Consider the following 15551-nt stretch of genomic DNA (forward strand, 5'->3'; position numbering starts at 1 on the left):
TGGCCTGGTGAATGCAGAGACTCGGGCCTCCCCCAACCCGGTGTCTAGTACACACCTCTCAGTTCAGTTTAGCTCCCTGGTGGCCTGGCAAGGGCAGACCCAGGATTCATGGTGCCTGGGCCAGCAGGAGCAAGCAGCAGAGAGGGAGGAAGGGTTCCAGGGAGTTGAGCAAAGCAAGGTCCCAAGGAGCCACCGCCTGTGAAAGGGTGGCTGAGGCCCTTCCAGGCTGTTTCTCTGCAGGGGGAAGGCTCACCGGGGATGGGCAGCACCCAGGGCCTTAGTCAGTCTGCCCGGTCCCCTTCCCGAGATGGGACTTTGAAGACTTCTACATTTGAAACCCTTCAAATACGCCCCATTTGTAGAGGAGAAGCACAACCCTTCCCGCTCTGCAGTGAGTGGAGCAAGGGCTTGCCTCGGCCCCGGCCGACCTACCCCTCACATCCTCCCAAGAGCTCTGGCCGCAGTTCACACTCCGGGGCACCCCGTGAGGAAGCAAGGCTGGGCCCAGGAGCACTGCAGCTCCCTCCTCCGGGAGCCAATGTTCTGGGACTTTGCAATCTCCCTGCGCTGCCCGTGGAGGGGCCCCCTCGAGGTGCAGGCTGTCCTGTGATAGTTGGTGGTGTGTATTCTTGTGTGTTGGTTACATGTGTCTTGAAATTTAGAATCATTTCGCACAGAACTGTCAGGAAGAGAAAAGGGGCTAATAGCCCAGTCTTAGGTTCTTGCCCTGTTATACCATTTTAAAATCAACATTTAATTTTTCAAATCACTGTTGGTGCCTAATCACTTAAGTTATTAATTTATTCTGTTTTCTCTTTAAAAAATGTGTAACATGTATTTATCCTGTGCGTAGGTCTGGGGTGGGGTGGGAATGTGTTCTGGTGGGTCCTGGTTTTGCTGTGGTGATACACGGCATAGGCCTGGAGCTTGCAGGGCCCTTTTTAACGTGGTGTTGGAGCAGGACAACAATAAAGTCCATTAGAAGCAACCAGAGAAGGCTTCTGGAGCCTGCCTTGTCCGAAGGCGCTGGGGAGGGAACCCGCCTGCATAGAATCCCTGCCTGGGGGCCACCCACGTATAGGCCTACACACAGCTCTTCAGGGCCCCTGTGAAGCTAGGGGCTGTTCTGCTCCCTTTCATTTTAATAGGGAGTAACGGGGCCCTCATCTTGACTGGGAACAAGAATGAATCCTCCTTACCTTGGAATGTGTGTTCCTGATGTAGAAAATGGAAACTGTAACTTCCACCCATTCATCTTAGAAGGTGCATGGAGTGTAGAGATGAATTCTGGGCATGACTTGGTCTCTGCCAGACTACTAGCCCAGTTTCGCTGATCCCTAAGGTCTGATGTCTCAAGCCTCTGGGACATAGGCCAAAACTCACCTCCTCCACCTCCAGCACTGGCCAGCCAGCCCTTGCAGTCCCTGGCCACACCATGGCCTCTGTCCCTGACTTCCCATCTGCTTTGTTCCCCCAGATGGGTAGGGTTGGGGTGGAAAGGGCTCCTACATGACCTGCCCAGCTCCAAGAATGGGCTGGCACCTGGGGACACCAGGGAGGGGGGCTACCCACCCACCCCTTTCCTCCTGGCCGTCGCCCATCCCAAGAGGGGCCACACACCTGTACCAGGTTCTCCCAGGGAAAGCGGGAAGAATGTGGGAGCAGCAGTAGCCAGTTCTGGGCAGTCCAGAGTTCTCGGGGTCTGAAAAATCTCCAGATGCAGGGGCTCTGGCTTCACCCGATAGGTGAGTCCCCCCAACAGGACCTCCTCAGGCAGTGGACTGGGTAACTGCCTCTCAGGGTAATGAGTGTCCTTCCCTTTACCAGCACCTGCCTCCGGGGAATATGACCACTGCTGGTCCCAGCTCTACCCTCGGGGTTCTCCCAGTCCTCACCTTGAACTTGCAAGCGCTTCAGCGTGGCACACTGTCACCTCCTGTGGGGCGTCACACAAGCCAAGAGGGCACAGGTTGTGCCCTCCTCACTGTGCCCTCCTCACTGCCCAGACACAGCAAGAAACAAAGAGCACTGCCGCCATCACGGCCACTGAGGCAGAAAGAATGACATCTTTAAAGGCTTCGGAGAACCTATTTTTATTCCCGTTTGAGACCCTGAGTCTCTTCTCTCTGTGTAGAAGGGTACAGCAGTGTCAGGGCACATGAGGTCAATATCTGCTCCTCACCAAACCACCCCCAGCAGCCCCGAGGCCATGGCTCGCATGCCCACAGATGAGGAGCTGAGCCAGCCAGCTTTCCTCAGGTCCGACAATGGCTTCGTGAGAAACGCAAACATAACTGCAGTAGAATAAGATTCTCTATCGTAACCAGAAAGGGGATGCAGGTGGTGGCATCTCAGGCACTGAGGCAGGCTAGGGGAGATAGGGTTTGGGGGGACTGTCCCCTCTATGCAGTCTCTGACCCCGCGCCAGGCTGCTTCCCACCTGCACTCCCCTCAAAGAAGTACCAAGGGTGCGGGCAATGCCAGCCGGGGCCTCTGGAACCCCCTCAGAGAACCCAGAAGGTGACCCTGATCCTGCTCTGTTTATACTAGAGAGCAATAGGATTGTCTGAAGGGAGCGAGGAGGGCTATGCTACTTGATGGCAAACACCGTAGCTGTGAAGTCAGCCCCGGCACGTAGCCTGCTGGGGGGACAGGGGGACAAGGCCCAGAGTGTCCATCTAAGCTGCTTCAAGTTGACCAGGACACTTGGGTGAGAAATCTTAATGGGGCTGATCCCAGGGTCAGGGGCTTGGCTCTCACCTCTGTATCTGAGTCTCTGTGCACCCTCCAGGCTGAGGAGTGGCATCCCAGAAGCTTCCGCTCCACCTTGCCCTCGGGAGGGCCTGTCTTCAAGGTTGGACCTGCCTCCACAGCCTCGCTCAGACCCCACCTGGCAGAGCGCCTCTGCCTCGGTCCCCACCCAGTTCCCTGAGGGAGAGGATCAAGGCCTCCCTTCGGTGGACTGTGGCGCCCCCCGCAAGTGGGAGCAGGCTGGGGCAGGGTCCGCTTTAGAAGACCAGTCTGTGGAAGTCACCACCACTGCCACCTGCAGGACTGCAGCCTCCTGGCGAGCCTTCGTCCTCATCCTTGTCTTCGTCGAAGCCCCTTCCCCAGTGCGGAGAGGCGGGGAGCGCAGAGATGTAGGCCGCCCTGCTTCGGGCCTCCTTCTCCTGCTCCTGGGAACACAGATGCGGATGGGGAAGGAGGTTTAAAGTTCAGGCTCTGAAGCCAGAGGCTTCACTGCACCCCCCAACCCAGTGCCATCCAGCACAGCAGTTCCAACTGTCTCCGGGGTGCCCAGGGCCAAGCACCAAGGACCCTCAGTTCCTGCCCACGGGATGTGCCAGCCCTGCAGGAGGGTGGCTGGGGTGGAGCCTCCTTCTACCCTCTATCTAGCCTTCAAAGCCACTCTTCTCCCAGTAACAAGTCCTAGCCCCTGGGGAAAAGGAGCTCATTCACACAAGACACAAGACGGAGTAACTGATGAGGGCCTGCCATGGCCCCAGGAAGGAGGAGCACGTCCCACCACACAGGGTCCCCCTCTGGTGTCCTGACCCGGCTGTCCAGCTCACTGCCCCACGAGGAACGAGGAACACGCCCGTCCTCAGGCTGAATGGAGCCCAGCCTCACCGTAGCTCCTCACCCGCTGCCCTGCCTCCACCTAGACGGCCCAGCAGAAACCTACAGCCGGCCTGGTGTCCCCACACGGACTCCGATGCCTCTGCCCTGATGACTGGTGGTTCGTGGCCTCTGCCGTTCCAGCTGCTAAGTATTCTGATACCGCCCCTGACTCAGAAGAGGGGAGTCGAAGGCATATGAGAGGAGGTTCTGGGCAGCGTGGTCCCCAGGTGACCCTGGAAGCTTCGACCTTCCACACACAACCCCAGGGTGCTCTTTCGCACGCTCAGGACAAGCATGAATAAACAACTGGTAATTCCTGAACGTCTGCTCCTCTGAAGTAAGGGGTTCTGTCTGTCGAGTCCTCCTGTACGGTCCTGGCACGAGAGGGTCAACGACAGGGGAGCAGAAGGGGAGCATACAGGGGAGTATCCCACCTGAGGCGGCTGCTATGCAGGGAAGCCCTCCACCCGGGGATGAGCTCAGAGGCCCCGGGCCTGCTCACCTGCAGGTAAAGGATGTTGTCTTTGGAAATGGCCTCCATCAAATCTTTGTGGAGGGTGGGCTCTGCACGGCCTCTGGGAGAGCCGGGCTCGGCCTCAGGCCCCTCCCCAGGCCGCTGCCGGTAAAAGAGCACGTAGGCCGTGTCCTTGGGAAAGAAGGAGGTGACATTGCTGACAGACTCGAAGGAGGAGAAGGACACCCGCGTGTCGTTGAACAGGTACCACTGGTTCTCGGGCTCGGGCCTGTCGGCAGCGCCTGGCAACGGAGCCGGGCGTGCGGCACCCTCCCGTGCATAGCAGTAGTAGTGGCCGCTCTCCGAGGACACTCCGGAGTGCACGACGACGCTGCAGAGGTCATAGGCCTGGCCCCGGCCCCCCGCCAGCGGCAGGCGAAGCAGCAAGGGGATGGAGACGTCGTCCAGGATCTTGCGGCGGCGCATGGTGCGCAGGTCGAAGGAGAAGCGCAGCAGGGTCAGGATGAGGTAGCGCGGCCCCTGGCTCAGCTCCACTGCCTTCTCGGCATCCTGCAGCGAGGCGCACGGCTCGCAGTAGTAGCGGTTCTCGGCTGTCAGCCTTTCGGGGCACAGGAAGTAGTTGACCAGGTCCAGGACGGAGCGGGAGCCCTCTCCGGCAGGGGCGGGGGCACCCTGGTGGGTCCCTGGCCCCGGGCTGTCCTCTTCCTTCTCCTTCGAAGTCTCAGCCTCCTTCTCCTTCTCTGCCTTTTCTTCCTCCTCCTCTTTCTCTTTCTCCTCTTCCTCCTCCTCCTCTTGGGTCCTTTCCACCTCCTGTGCTTCTTCCTCTGCTTGCTCCACCCTCTCCACCTTCTCCTCCCCACAGCTCTGCCCCCCAGGTCCCTGGCGGCCCAGGCCTTCCACGTCCAGGACGGAGGTGGGGGCATCCCCCATGACACAGTGTTTCCTCTGCCTCCGAGGACCGACCCTGCTTGGAACCTGGGCTTGGGAGGATGACGGGGAGTCCCGGACGCCCATGTCCTCTGCAGGGAGCATCACCGAGCCCAGGCGGCGGCGGCGACAGCGCTCAGTAGGGGGGAAAGCAAGAGAGAGGTCCGTGAAGGCCTCCTCTCTAGAGGAGACATTGAGGCAGCGGAGGCAGCGTATGCGAGTCACAATCTTGCCTCCGAACATCTTCTCCACAGAGGTGGGACTTGGGCTGGGGGGCTCCTCCGGAGGGGATGGCAAGCTGGACTGCTTGAGCTTTTGGCAGATCCTTGTCCCTGTTTTCTCCTCTTCGTGCAGCCTGGAGCAGAAAGCACGGGGATTTCACACACACACGCACGGATCCATTCTCAGTGCTTGGCCCTGATCTGGGCCATCTACCTTATCCAGGGGCCACCCGCTTAGACGTGAGCATGGGTATGCACAGTCCCCACACATAAGTGCCAATGACATCCACACACATGCACTCACAAGCCAGGCACACATGCCACACACTTCCCTCCAGGCAGGCCCACAAACCTGCCATGTGGAGAGGTGCCACGTCTACATGCACGTGCCCCCAGTGCTGTGCTGAACACGTGCACACGCACACTCAAGCAAGCAGAACACACGCATACGCACGTACTGACCCCTCCCCAGTCAGGGCTCTGGTGAGCAAATGTCCCTCACATGCAGCCCTGCCCACCCCTCACGGCACCCATCACTGCGCCTTCCGCAAGTGCAGTGTGGCACCCGCTTCCAGGGACAGGCCACGCAGCGGGGAGACGGGCTATCCCTCAGGCACCCTCCTCCGGCTCCCAAGCCCCCACGCAGAACCCGGCTGGCCCCCCCTTACCGATCCAGCAGGTACTTTAGGTACTCTGAGCAGTCCTGCTGGGTGCCGGGGCTGAACCAGGGTGTCCAGGACGCAGAGAGGAAGTTCTCTGGAGAGATGGCAGGCCGCTAGGACCAAGGCAGGTGGAAGGCGCATCAGGAGCAGGAGGCCACTCACTAATCAGCTCTGCCGCACGCTAGGCCCGAGGGTACCTGGGGACTCTCTGTCCCAAACTTCCTGACCTCCACCCTGAAGTCCTCCCTACCCCTCATTGTCCCTGAACCAGCCTCTCCCACCACGTCCATGCAGCCCATGCGCTCGGCCTTAGGTTTGTGGAGATGAACCAATTCTCTAGCGATTTGCTCTCCCCCAGCACACCTATTTCTTTCCAGACCCTTATCCATTGCCATTCCCTCTGTCTAAAATGTCTTCCCTCCATCAAAAGCCTACAGAGTTCAAGACCCAGATGCACGGACACCTGTTCCATGAGTTCTTCCCAATGGTCCCGCCCCCCTACCACAATCAGCTCTTCTCTCCCTTGCGTGCACACAACACTGCATTTCCCTCCATTCAAGCATTACAACTGTTCTCTGCAGCTCCACCTTCCCCACCAGACTATGAGCTCCATGAAGACCCGGACTGTGGCTTCCTCCTCTCTGTGACCCCCACAGGGCCTTACATAATGCCTGGCCAAGGGTTTCAGGTCCCATGAGGGCAGAGACTGTGAACAAAACAAATACGGCCCTCAGGGGGCCTGGCGATGCCAGTGCTCAGAAATGACAGCAGATGAGACAAGCAACATCTAGCACAATGGCGTGAATCACTGATAGGAGAGACCTGGCCATCAGCACACAGAAGGGGGCACAAGGAAGCACTCCCTCTCCTGTCCCATGAGGCACCAAACCGACCATGAACCCACGCCAGCACCAACGCGGGACTCACCAGCATCCACCAGGAAGCAGGGCCTTTGACCCAGAAGCAGGGAGGGTGGCAGCCCAGGGCCTCCTCTCCATGGTGCACCAAGCCCCCTGCACTCACCTGGCTGTGCTCTAGAAAGGCAAAGAGCCACTGCAGCTTGGTCATCAGGGGCTGGGAGTTGTTCTCCGTCAATCTGAGCACACAGTGTCTGAAGCTTCAGAAGAAAGCAAAAGCATCCAGGGTGTAAGCCGAGGGCATCCAAGGAGCCTCTCCTCACCCACAGCCCAGGCAACCCCGGCACCCAGCCTCAAGGCACAGCAGCTACTTCAAGTTCAGGCAAGAAAGAGCAGGTGAACAACCCAGCCTGGACAGTGAAGTCGGCCCCGCAGCTTGTTCCAGTTCAGACAGCCCACGACCCTGAGACTCAAAGGCTCCAGGGTGCTGAGATCCTATAGTCTCAGGGCCGGGAGGCTGGAACTCTCCCGCGTGCGCCAGTCTGCACTGCCATGGTGCACACCCATCTCTTCCTCCCCCCAGAAACAGCCTTCAGAGCCACCCAGAGCAGCTGGCCTTGCTGCAACCAGGTCCCTCCCAGTCTGCTCTCACAGCCCCTTCTCAGGACCCCCGCGCCATGGCCCTAAGACCACCCAAGTGGTTCTGCTGCCTTCGAATGAGGGAGGCAGGGGTCCATGTGAGGAGTGCGCTGCACAAGAAGGATACGGCAGGGAGAGACAGTCTCCTGACAACCGGGTGGGACCCTGCAGGAGAGGGGAAGGAGGCCCTGCTGACACCAGCATTGCCTTGGAGCGAGCCAATTCCCAGGCCTCACCTTAGCTCCTGTGCTCACAAACAGCTCTGGGTAGCCAGGTCAGGCATCTTTCCAGCCTGAGCCTGCTGCACAGAAGTGTTACCCAAGCGTGACCCCCTTGCCATCCATCACAAAGTTCAAGTGCAGGAGCTGAGGAAGCAGTTAGGGACATGTAAGCAATGTGACCTCACTACCACCATGTAAGCACAGGATCAGTATTCTGGTAGGTTGTCTGACTGTATTTTACAAAAATTAACAGTCTGTAGCAGACTGGAAACTGGAAAAACTAGACCTTCACCAGGTCTGAGAAGCACACACATTAGGAAGTGCTCGAGAGTTAGCTCTGACCTCCCCAACAAAAGACCTGAAGCTCAGAGAGGAGAAACCTACTTGAAGTCATACCACAAGCCAGGGCAAAGCTTCTTGCTCTGTTTCTTTTTTAAAAAGATGCCTAAGTGTGGTGCCGGTGAAAGATGAGTCAAATGGATCAACAGGATATAACAGAGAGCCCAGAAACAGGCCCCAAAATACCGTCCACTGACCTTGGACAAAGGAGCAAAGGCAAAACAAGGGAGCAAAAACCAGTCTTGTCAACAAATGGAACATTTGGACACCCACAAGAAAAATACACACACCAAGACACATACCTCACAATCATCCCACAAAATTAACTCAAGATGGACCAGAGACCTAAATATAAAACACAAAATGATAAAATTCTCAGACAGTAACACAGGAGATAACCTCTATGACTTTTGGTATGGTGATGCCTTTTTAGAGGCAGCACCAAAGACATGATCTGTGAAAATAATTAATAAGCTGGATTTCCTTAAAATTAAATTCTTCTGTTCTGGGAAAGAAAACACCCAGAGAATTAAAAGACAAGTCAGAGTCTTGGAGAAAATATTTGCAAAAGACCCATCCAATAAAGGTCTGTTATCCAAAATATACAAAGATTCTTAAAACTCAACAATAAGAAAACCAACAACCAATTTTAAAAAGGGCCAAATACAGAGAAAGGGGAGTGTCCAAGTTGGTGGCATAGTGAGATCCGGAACCCCAAAGACACACCCAATCCACAGCTCCCTCTGGATCAGGTCCCTCTGAAAAAGATCTGAAAACTAGAATAACTGCTTTTCCACAACCAAGGACAGAAGGACCACCCTGAGATGCCTCAGAGGGGCTTAGACAGAGTCTTGCAAAAAACCCCACCCCGCCAGCAAAGACACACAACAGGGAGGGGTGGTCCTAGACAGGCGCTTCCACCAGGGGACAGAAGAGTTGATGCCTCCCGCCTAGCACCCCAGAGCCTGGGATCTTTACTGGAGAGAGAGGAGCCTCCAGAACATGGGACTGGCAAAGCCAGGGGTCCCAAAGTACTCTGATAAACTGAGCTCTGCCCCGGAGGGCTTGACCCGAGCTCCAGGGAAAAAAAACACAGATTGCAAAATGCCTGAACTGTAGGTCTGATCAATTTATTTCCAGATCTGGAGACGACAGCTAGAGGAACAGGGACAGCTGAGAAGCCCCCGTGACGGGGGCCACAGGGGGCCGCCATCATCACACCACAGGCAGGGTGCCAGCAGGGGTAGGCAGACTCCGCCGGGCACCCAGCCTCCACTACCTCCCTGGAAGGGACAGAAGTGCATCCACTGAGTCAGAACGCACAGGGAGTGGTAGTGTTTCCCCACTCCAGGCTAAGTCAGCGAGTGCAAACTGTCATGGAGTTCTGGCACTCCAGAGTGAGAATCTGCTAGTGCAGGTGGGCGGACGCAACAATCCCCCGGCCCCCGGAGCAGGGACATGTGTGCAGACCATGCACTCTCCCACCGCACTGCCGAAGCCCAGGGGTGTATACAGTCCCACCATTTCTCTGCCATCCTTCTGAAGCCAGCTAACAAGCCCATTCCCTACACTCTCTGGCTGTCTTGCTCAAGCAAGTGGGTACACACGACCCACACAGGAGATGCCCCTTGATCACCCGGCCCTCATGGCCCAAGACGGCTATGGTTAGCAAGCTGTGCACAAAGCTAACACACAGAAAAGTTCCTGGCAGGGGGCGCCTGGGTGGCTCAGTGGGTTAAAGCCTCTGCCTTCGGCTCAGGTCATGATCCCAGGGTCCTGGGATGGAGCCCTGCATCGGGCTCTCTGCTCCTTGGGGAGCCTGCTTTCTCCTCTCTCCCTTTGCCTGCCTCTCTGCCTACTTGTGATCTCTGCCTCTCAAATAAATAAATAAAAAATAAAATCTTTAAAAAAAAAAAAAGAAAGAAAGTTCCTGGCAGGCTACCCACCCCCACCCCCAGGACACTGCACAGGCCACAGACTGAAACAGAACCTGACTCTGCCTATGAAAAAAGCCAAATACTTAGTCCAGAGCATCAGCCAGAAGGACAGGCTTCAGGTTTCCCACCTATCTAGAGGCTGAGAAAGCCCTTCCAGAACAGGAGCAAGGAGACAGAACGTTGTGTACCCCCTTCGCCTCACTCCTGCTGGAGGGAACTCCCAGAAAGGAGCTTGGCTGGTGCCCTGATTTTGAAAACTGTTGTCCAGGGAACACTTCCAGATCTGACCAGGAGGCTGGCAGGGATTACTACTGTAGCAACACAGGACCCAACATATTCACATACTTCACAAGCTACTGCCTGAGAGTCTGGCTTCCCATCACCTGAAACTAGGTGCTAAATGAGGTCCCTACCTTTGGATCACTGGCAGGTCTTAGAACCTGCTCGAATGGGGTCATATCAATAGGGACATATGAAGAATAAATCCGGTGATTTAGCAAATTACAAAAGTTCAAGAGACAACCAAGAACCAGGACAAGAGTGACCAAGAATCCACCTATAAAAGGCCACGCCTTGAAGACAAAGAGGTGGCTGTTCTGCCTAATACGGAAAACAGAGGCAGAGAGTGAGGAAGATGAGGCAACAGAACTGTGCTCCAAACAAAAGAACAAGATAAGGGAGTCTGCTTCTCCCTCTCACTTTCCCTCTGCCCCCACCCCCCCCACTCACACACTCTCTCTCAAATAAATAAAATCTTTCAAAAAAAAAAAAAAAAAAAAGAACAAGATAACACCTCAGGGAAAGACCTTAAGGATGAGGTCTTAATCTTAATCTACCTGATAAAGAATTCAAATGAATGAGCATAAACATGTTTACCAAACTTGGGGAAGGGGCAGCGGTGGGGACTAGATGAACACAGTGAGAAATTCTACAACAAAACAGCATGGTGAGAAAGTACCAAAAGGAAGTCACAGAGGTAAAGAACGTGACAACTCAAATGAAAAACAGACTAGAGCAGCTCCACAGCAGAATGGATGAGATAAGAGAAACCAGCAAGCAGGAAGACAAACCAGTGGAACTCACCCAGACCAAAGAGCAAAAAGGAAACAGAATTTTAGAAGAATAAAGGTAACTTAAGACACCTCAGAGACAATATCAAATGGAATAACATTCACGTTAGAGGGGTTCCAGTAGAAGAAAGAAAGGGCCAGGAAATGTATCTGAAGAAACAGGCTGAAGACTTCTCTAACCTGCGGAAAGAAACAGACATCCAAGTGTAGAAAGCCCAGAGAGTTTCAAATAAGATGAACCCAAAGACAGCCACGGCAAGAAACATTATCATTAAAATGTCAAAACTTAAAGCATCTTAAAAGCAGCAAGAGAATAACAAATTTTTACCTACAAAAATTTTTTTTAAATAAAAATAAAACCATGAAGGCTACTAACAGCTTTGTCAGCAGAAATTTGACAAGCCAGATGAGAGTGGTGTGACATATTCAAAGTGTTGAAAAGAGAAATTCACAACTGAGAACAATCTACCCTGCAAGGTTATCATTCAAATTTGAAGGAGAGATAAAGAGCTTTAAAGATAAGCAAAAACTAAGGGAATTCATCACTACTAAATAGGCCTTATGAAAAATATTAAACTTCTTTAAGCTGAAAAGAAATGTCACTAATAACAAAAACATGCACAGAAATAAAAATCTCACTGGAAAAGCTAAATACATAGTAAAGATAATGGATTAATCAGTTAGTTACAAAGGTACTAAGAAGATTAAAAGATAAAACTCACAAAATTAACTAAAACTATGATAATTAGCTAATATATACATAAAAAAAGACGTAAAAAGAGATATCAAAAACATGAAACTAGGAAGGCACCCGGGTGGCTCAGTAGGTTAAGCAACCAATTCTTGGTCTCAGCTTGGGTTATGATCTCAGGGATGTGAGATCGAGCCCCATATCAAGCACTGCAGTGGGCTCTGCACTCAGCAAGGAATCTGCTGGAGATCCTCTCCCTCGTCCTTTCCCTCCCCCCAACCCTGTTTGCATGCACATGTGTTCTTACTCTCTCAAGAAAACAAAAAACAAAAACATGAAACTAGGGAGGGAAGTAAAATGTACTTTTCAAGTGTGTTCAAGCATTAGTTGCTATCAACCTAAAATAAAATATAATTAGATAAATAATATGATGTCTGTGGACATCACAGTAACCACACACCAAAACTTAGAGTAAATACACAAAGAAAATGAGAAAGGAGTCCAACATACTATTTTAAAACATCATAAAACCACAAAGGAAGAGAGAGAAAGAAAGGAACTACACACAAAGGCAGAAAACAATTAACAAAATGGCAATAAGTACATAGCTCTCAATAATTACTTTAAATGTAAATGGACTAAATTCTTCAATCAAAAGTGAGCTGAATGGATAAAAAACAATACCTATCCATATACTGCCTACTAAAGACTCACTTCAGAAGTCAGGACACAGACTGACAGTGAAGGGATGGGAGAAAAGAAAGATACTCCATGCAAATGTAAATGAAAAGAAAGCTGGGGAAACTGCACTCTCATCAAACAAAATGGAATTTACAACAAATACTACAAGACAAAGAGGGGCACCACATAATGGTAGAGGGGCTGATCCACTAAGAAAATATAATATTTATAAATCTGGGGTCTCCCAGGTGGCTCAGTTGTTAGGCATCTGCCTTCAACTCAGGTCATGATCCCAGGGTCCTGGGATTGAGCCCCACATTGGGCTCCCTGCTTGGCAGGAAGCCTGCTTCTCCCTCTCCCACTCCCCCTGCTTGTGTTCCCTCTCTCACTGTCTGTCAAATAAATAAATAAATAAATAATCTTTTAAAAAAATTTATAAATACATATGCATCTAAAATAGGAGTGCCAAAATATACAAAGCAAATATTAACACACTTAAAGAGAGAAAAGGAGAACAATACAACAGTAAGGGATTTTAACACCTCACTTACATCAATGATCAATCAACCAAATGGAAAATTAGTAAGGTAACATCAGCCATCAGCAACACATTAGACCAGATGAACTTAACAGAAAAATACAAAACATTCCATCCAAAACCAGGAGAATAGACTTTCTTCTCAAATGCACATGGTATATTATGCAGATCTATCACACATTAGGTGACAAAAGCAGTCTCAATAAATTCAAGAAGACTGAAAACATATCAAGCATCTTCTCTAACCACTATGGTATAAACCAGAAATCATTTACAAGAAGGAAATGGGAAAAACCACAAATCTGTGGAGAGTAAACAATGTGTTACAACTGAACTACTAGAAGAGATCAAAGATCAAAGAAGAAATTTTTAAAATACCTAGAGATAAAACAGAAATATCCCACACACACAAAAACAGAAATACAACATACCAAAATCTATGGGATCCAATAAAATAAGTTCTAAGAGGGAAACTCAGAGTAATATGGGCCTACCTCAAGAAACAAATCTCAAACCATTTAACTTCACACCTAAAAGAACTAGAAAAAGAACAAGCTCACAGTTTAAAAAAAAAGGAAATAATAAAGATCAGAGCACAAATAAATGAAATAGAAACTTAAAGCACAAGAGAAATGATCAATGAAACTGAAAGCTGGTTCTCTGAAAACAAAATTGACAAATGCTAAGGTACATTGACAAAGAAAAGAGGACTCAAATAAATAAAATCAAAAGTGAAAAAAATGTTACAATTGATGCCAAAGAAATACAAACACTCATAGGATACTACTATGAACTATAAAAACAATAAATTGGGCAACCTAGAAGAAATGGATAAATTCTTAGAAATTTACATTAGTTCTAGAAAATCTAAGGATACTGATGACTAGTAAGGAGACTGAATCAGTCATCAAAAAAGTCCCAACAAACTGAGGTCCAGGACCAGACACTTCACTGGTGAATTCTACCAAAAATTCTAAGAATATGAATACTGGGTATCTAGCCTTCACAAATTCTTCCAAAAAACTGAAGAAGAGGGAAAGCTTCCAAACTCATTTTATGAAGCCAGCACTACCCTGATACCAAAAACAGACAAGGATACCACCACACACAAAACGGAAAGCTCCAAGCCAATATCCCTGATGAATACAGATGCAAAAGTTGTCAACGAAATATTAGCAAACTGAGTTCAACAATAAACACTGAAAGGATCATATACCATGGCCAAGTGGGGTTTATTCCAGGGATTCAAGGATGGCTCAACACCCACAAATTAACATGATATATCACACTATTTTGACAAAATTCAATATCCACTTATGAAAAAAATTCTCAACAAAATGCATACACAGGGAATGAACCTTAACATAAAAAAGGTCACATATGACAAACCCACAGCTAACATCATACTCAATAGTGAAAGCTTAACAAAACAAAGATATTTAATATTCCTGCTTCCATCCAACATAGTACTAGAAGTCCTAGGCACAGCAATTAGGCAGGAAAAAGAAATAAAAGGCATACAATACACACAATATATATATACACACACACTATATACATTCCATACACACATACACACACACACACAGTTTTTTTAATCCATTCATCTGTTTTTTGACACTTGGGTTGTACACACACGATGGAATACTACTCAATCATTAAATTAAAAACATAAAATAAATTTAAAAATAGGGCCCCTGGGTGGCTCAGTAAGCAACTGACTTTTATTTTGGCTCAGGTCATGATCTCAGGATCTTGAGATCGAGCCCTGTGCTGGGCTCCAGGCTCTGTGGGGAGTCTGCTTGGGATGCTTTCCCTCTCCTTTGGCCACCCCCCTCAAATAAATAAATAAATCTTTTAAAAATAAGTAAATAAAAATCATGCCCTTTCCAAGCTGGATGGACCTTAAGGATATTAAGCTAAATGAAATAAGTAAGACAGAAAGGACAAATACAGCACCATTTCACTTATGTGTGGAATCTATAAAACAAAACCAAGACTCACAGAGACAGACTGTTGGTTGCCAGAGAGGAGGAGCATTGGCAGGGGTGAAACAGGTGAAAGGAATTAAGGAGTACAAACTTCCAGTTAAAAATAATTCACGAGCATGGGAAGTACAGTCAATAATATTGTATTAACACTGTAAAGCGACAGATTACAGTAACTAGACTTCTCCTGGTGACCATTTCCCGATGTATACTAATGTCAGATCACTGTGTTGTACACCTGAAACATAATATTGTATGTCGATCATAACTCAATTTTAAAAAGGGCCAAACATCTTTTTTTTAATATTTTTTATTTATTTATTTGACAGATCACAAGTAGGCAGAGAGGCAGGCAGAGAGGCACCCAGGCGCCCCAAAAGGGCCAAACATCTTAACAGACACCTCACCAAAGATACAGAGATGCCAAATAAGCACATAAAAAGATGTTCCTTGTCATAGGTCATCAGAGAAATGCCAATTAAAACAAAATGGGGAGGGCGCCTAGGTGGCTCAGTGGGTTAAAGCCTCTGTCTTCAGCTCAGGTCATGATCTCAGGGTCCTGGGATTGAGCCCCGCATCGGGCTCTCTGCCCCGCATTGGGCTCTCTGCCCCGCATTGGGCTCTCTGCCCCGCATTGGGCTCTCTGCTTCCTCCTCTCTCTCTGTCTGCCTCTCTGCTTACTTG

General features: G+C 50.2%; 1 protein-coding gene across 1 annotated transcript in view; it reads right to left on the reverse strand.

Annotated features, from left to right (window-relative positions):
* Positions 1 to 2831: 2831 nt before the first annotated feature.
* The window catches only part of USP35 (ubiquitin specific peptidase 35), a 50956-nt gene continuing 38236 nt past the window's right edge, over positions 2832 to 15551 (reverse strand). Inside the window, exons 8-11 of the mRNA XM_032852974.1 lie at positions 6930 to 7023; positions 5913 to 6019; positions 4124 to 5378; positions 2832 to 3176 (exon numbers count right to left, since the gene is read on the reverse strand). Coding sequence (XP_032708865.1) covers positions 3009 to 3176; positions 4124 to 5378; positions 5913 to 6019; positions 6930 to 7023 — 1624 coding nt within the window. The 3' untranslated portion in view covers positions 2832 to 3008. The remainder of the gene's footprint in view (positions 3177 to 4123; positions 5379 to 5912; positions 6020 to 6929; positions 7024 to 15551) is intronic.

This window comes from Lontra canadensis, unplaced genomic scaffold, assembly GCF_010015895.1.
Source record: "Lontra canadensis isolate GAN:19392208 unplaced genomic scaffold, GSC_riverotter_1.0 scaffold7, whole genome shotgun sequence".
Classification (NCBI taxonomy): Eukaryota; Metazoa; Chordata; class Mammalia; order Carnivora; family Mustelidae; genus Lontra; species Lontra canadensis.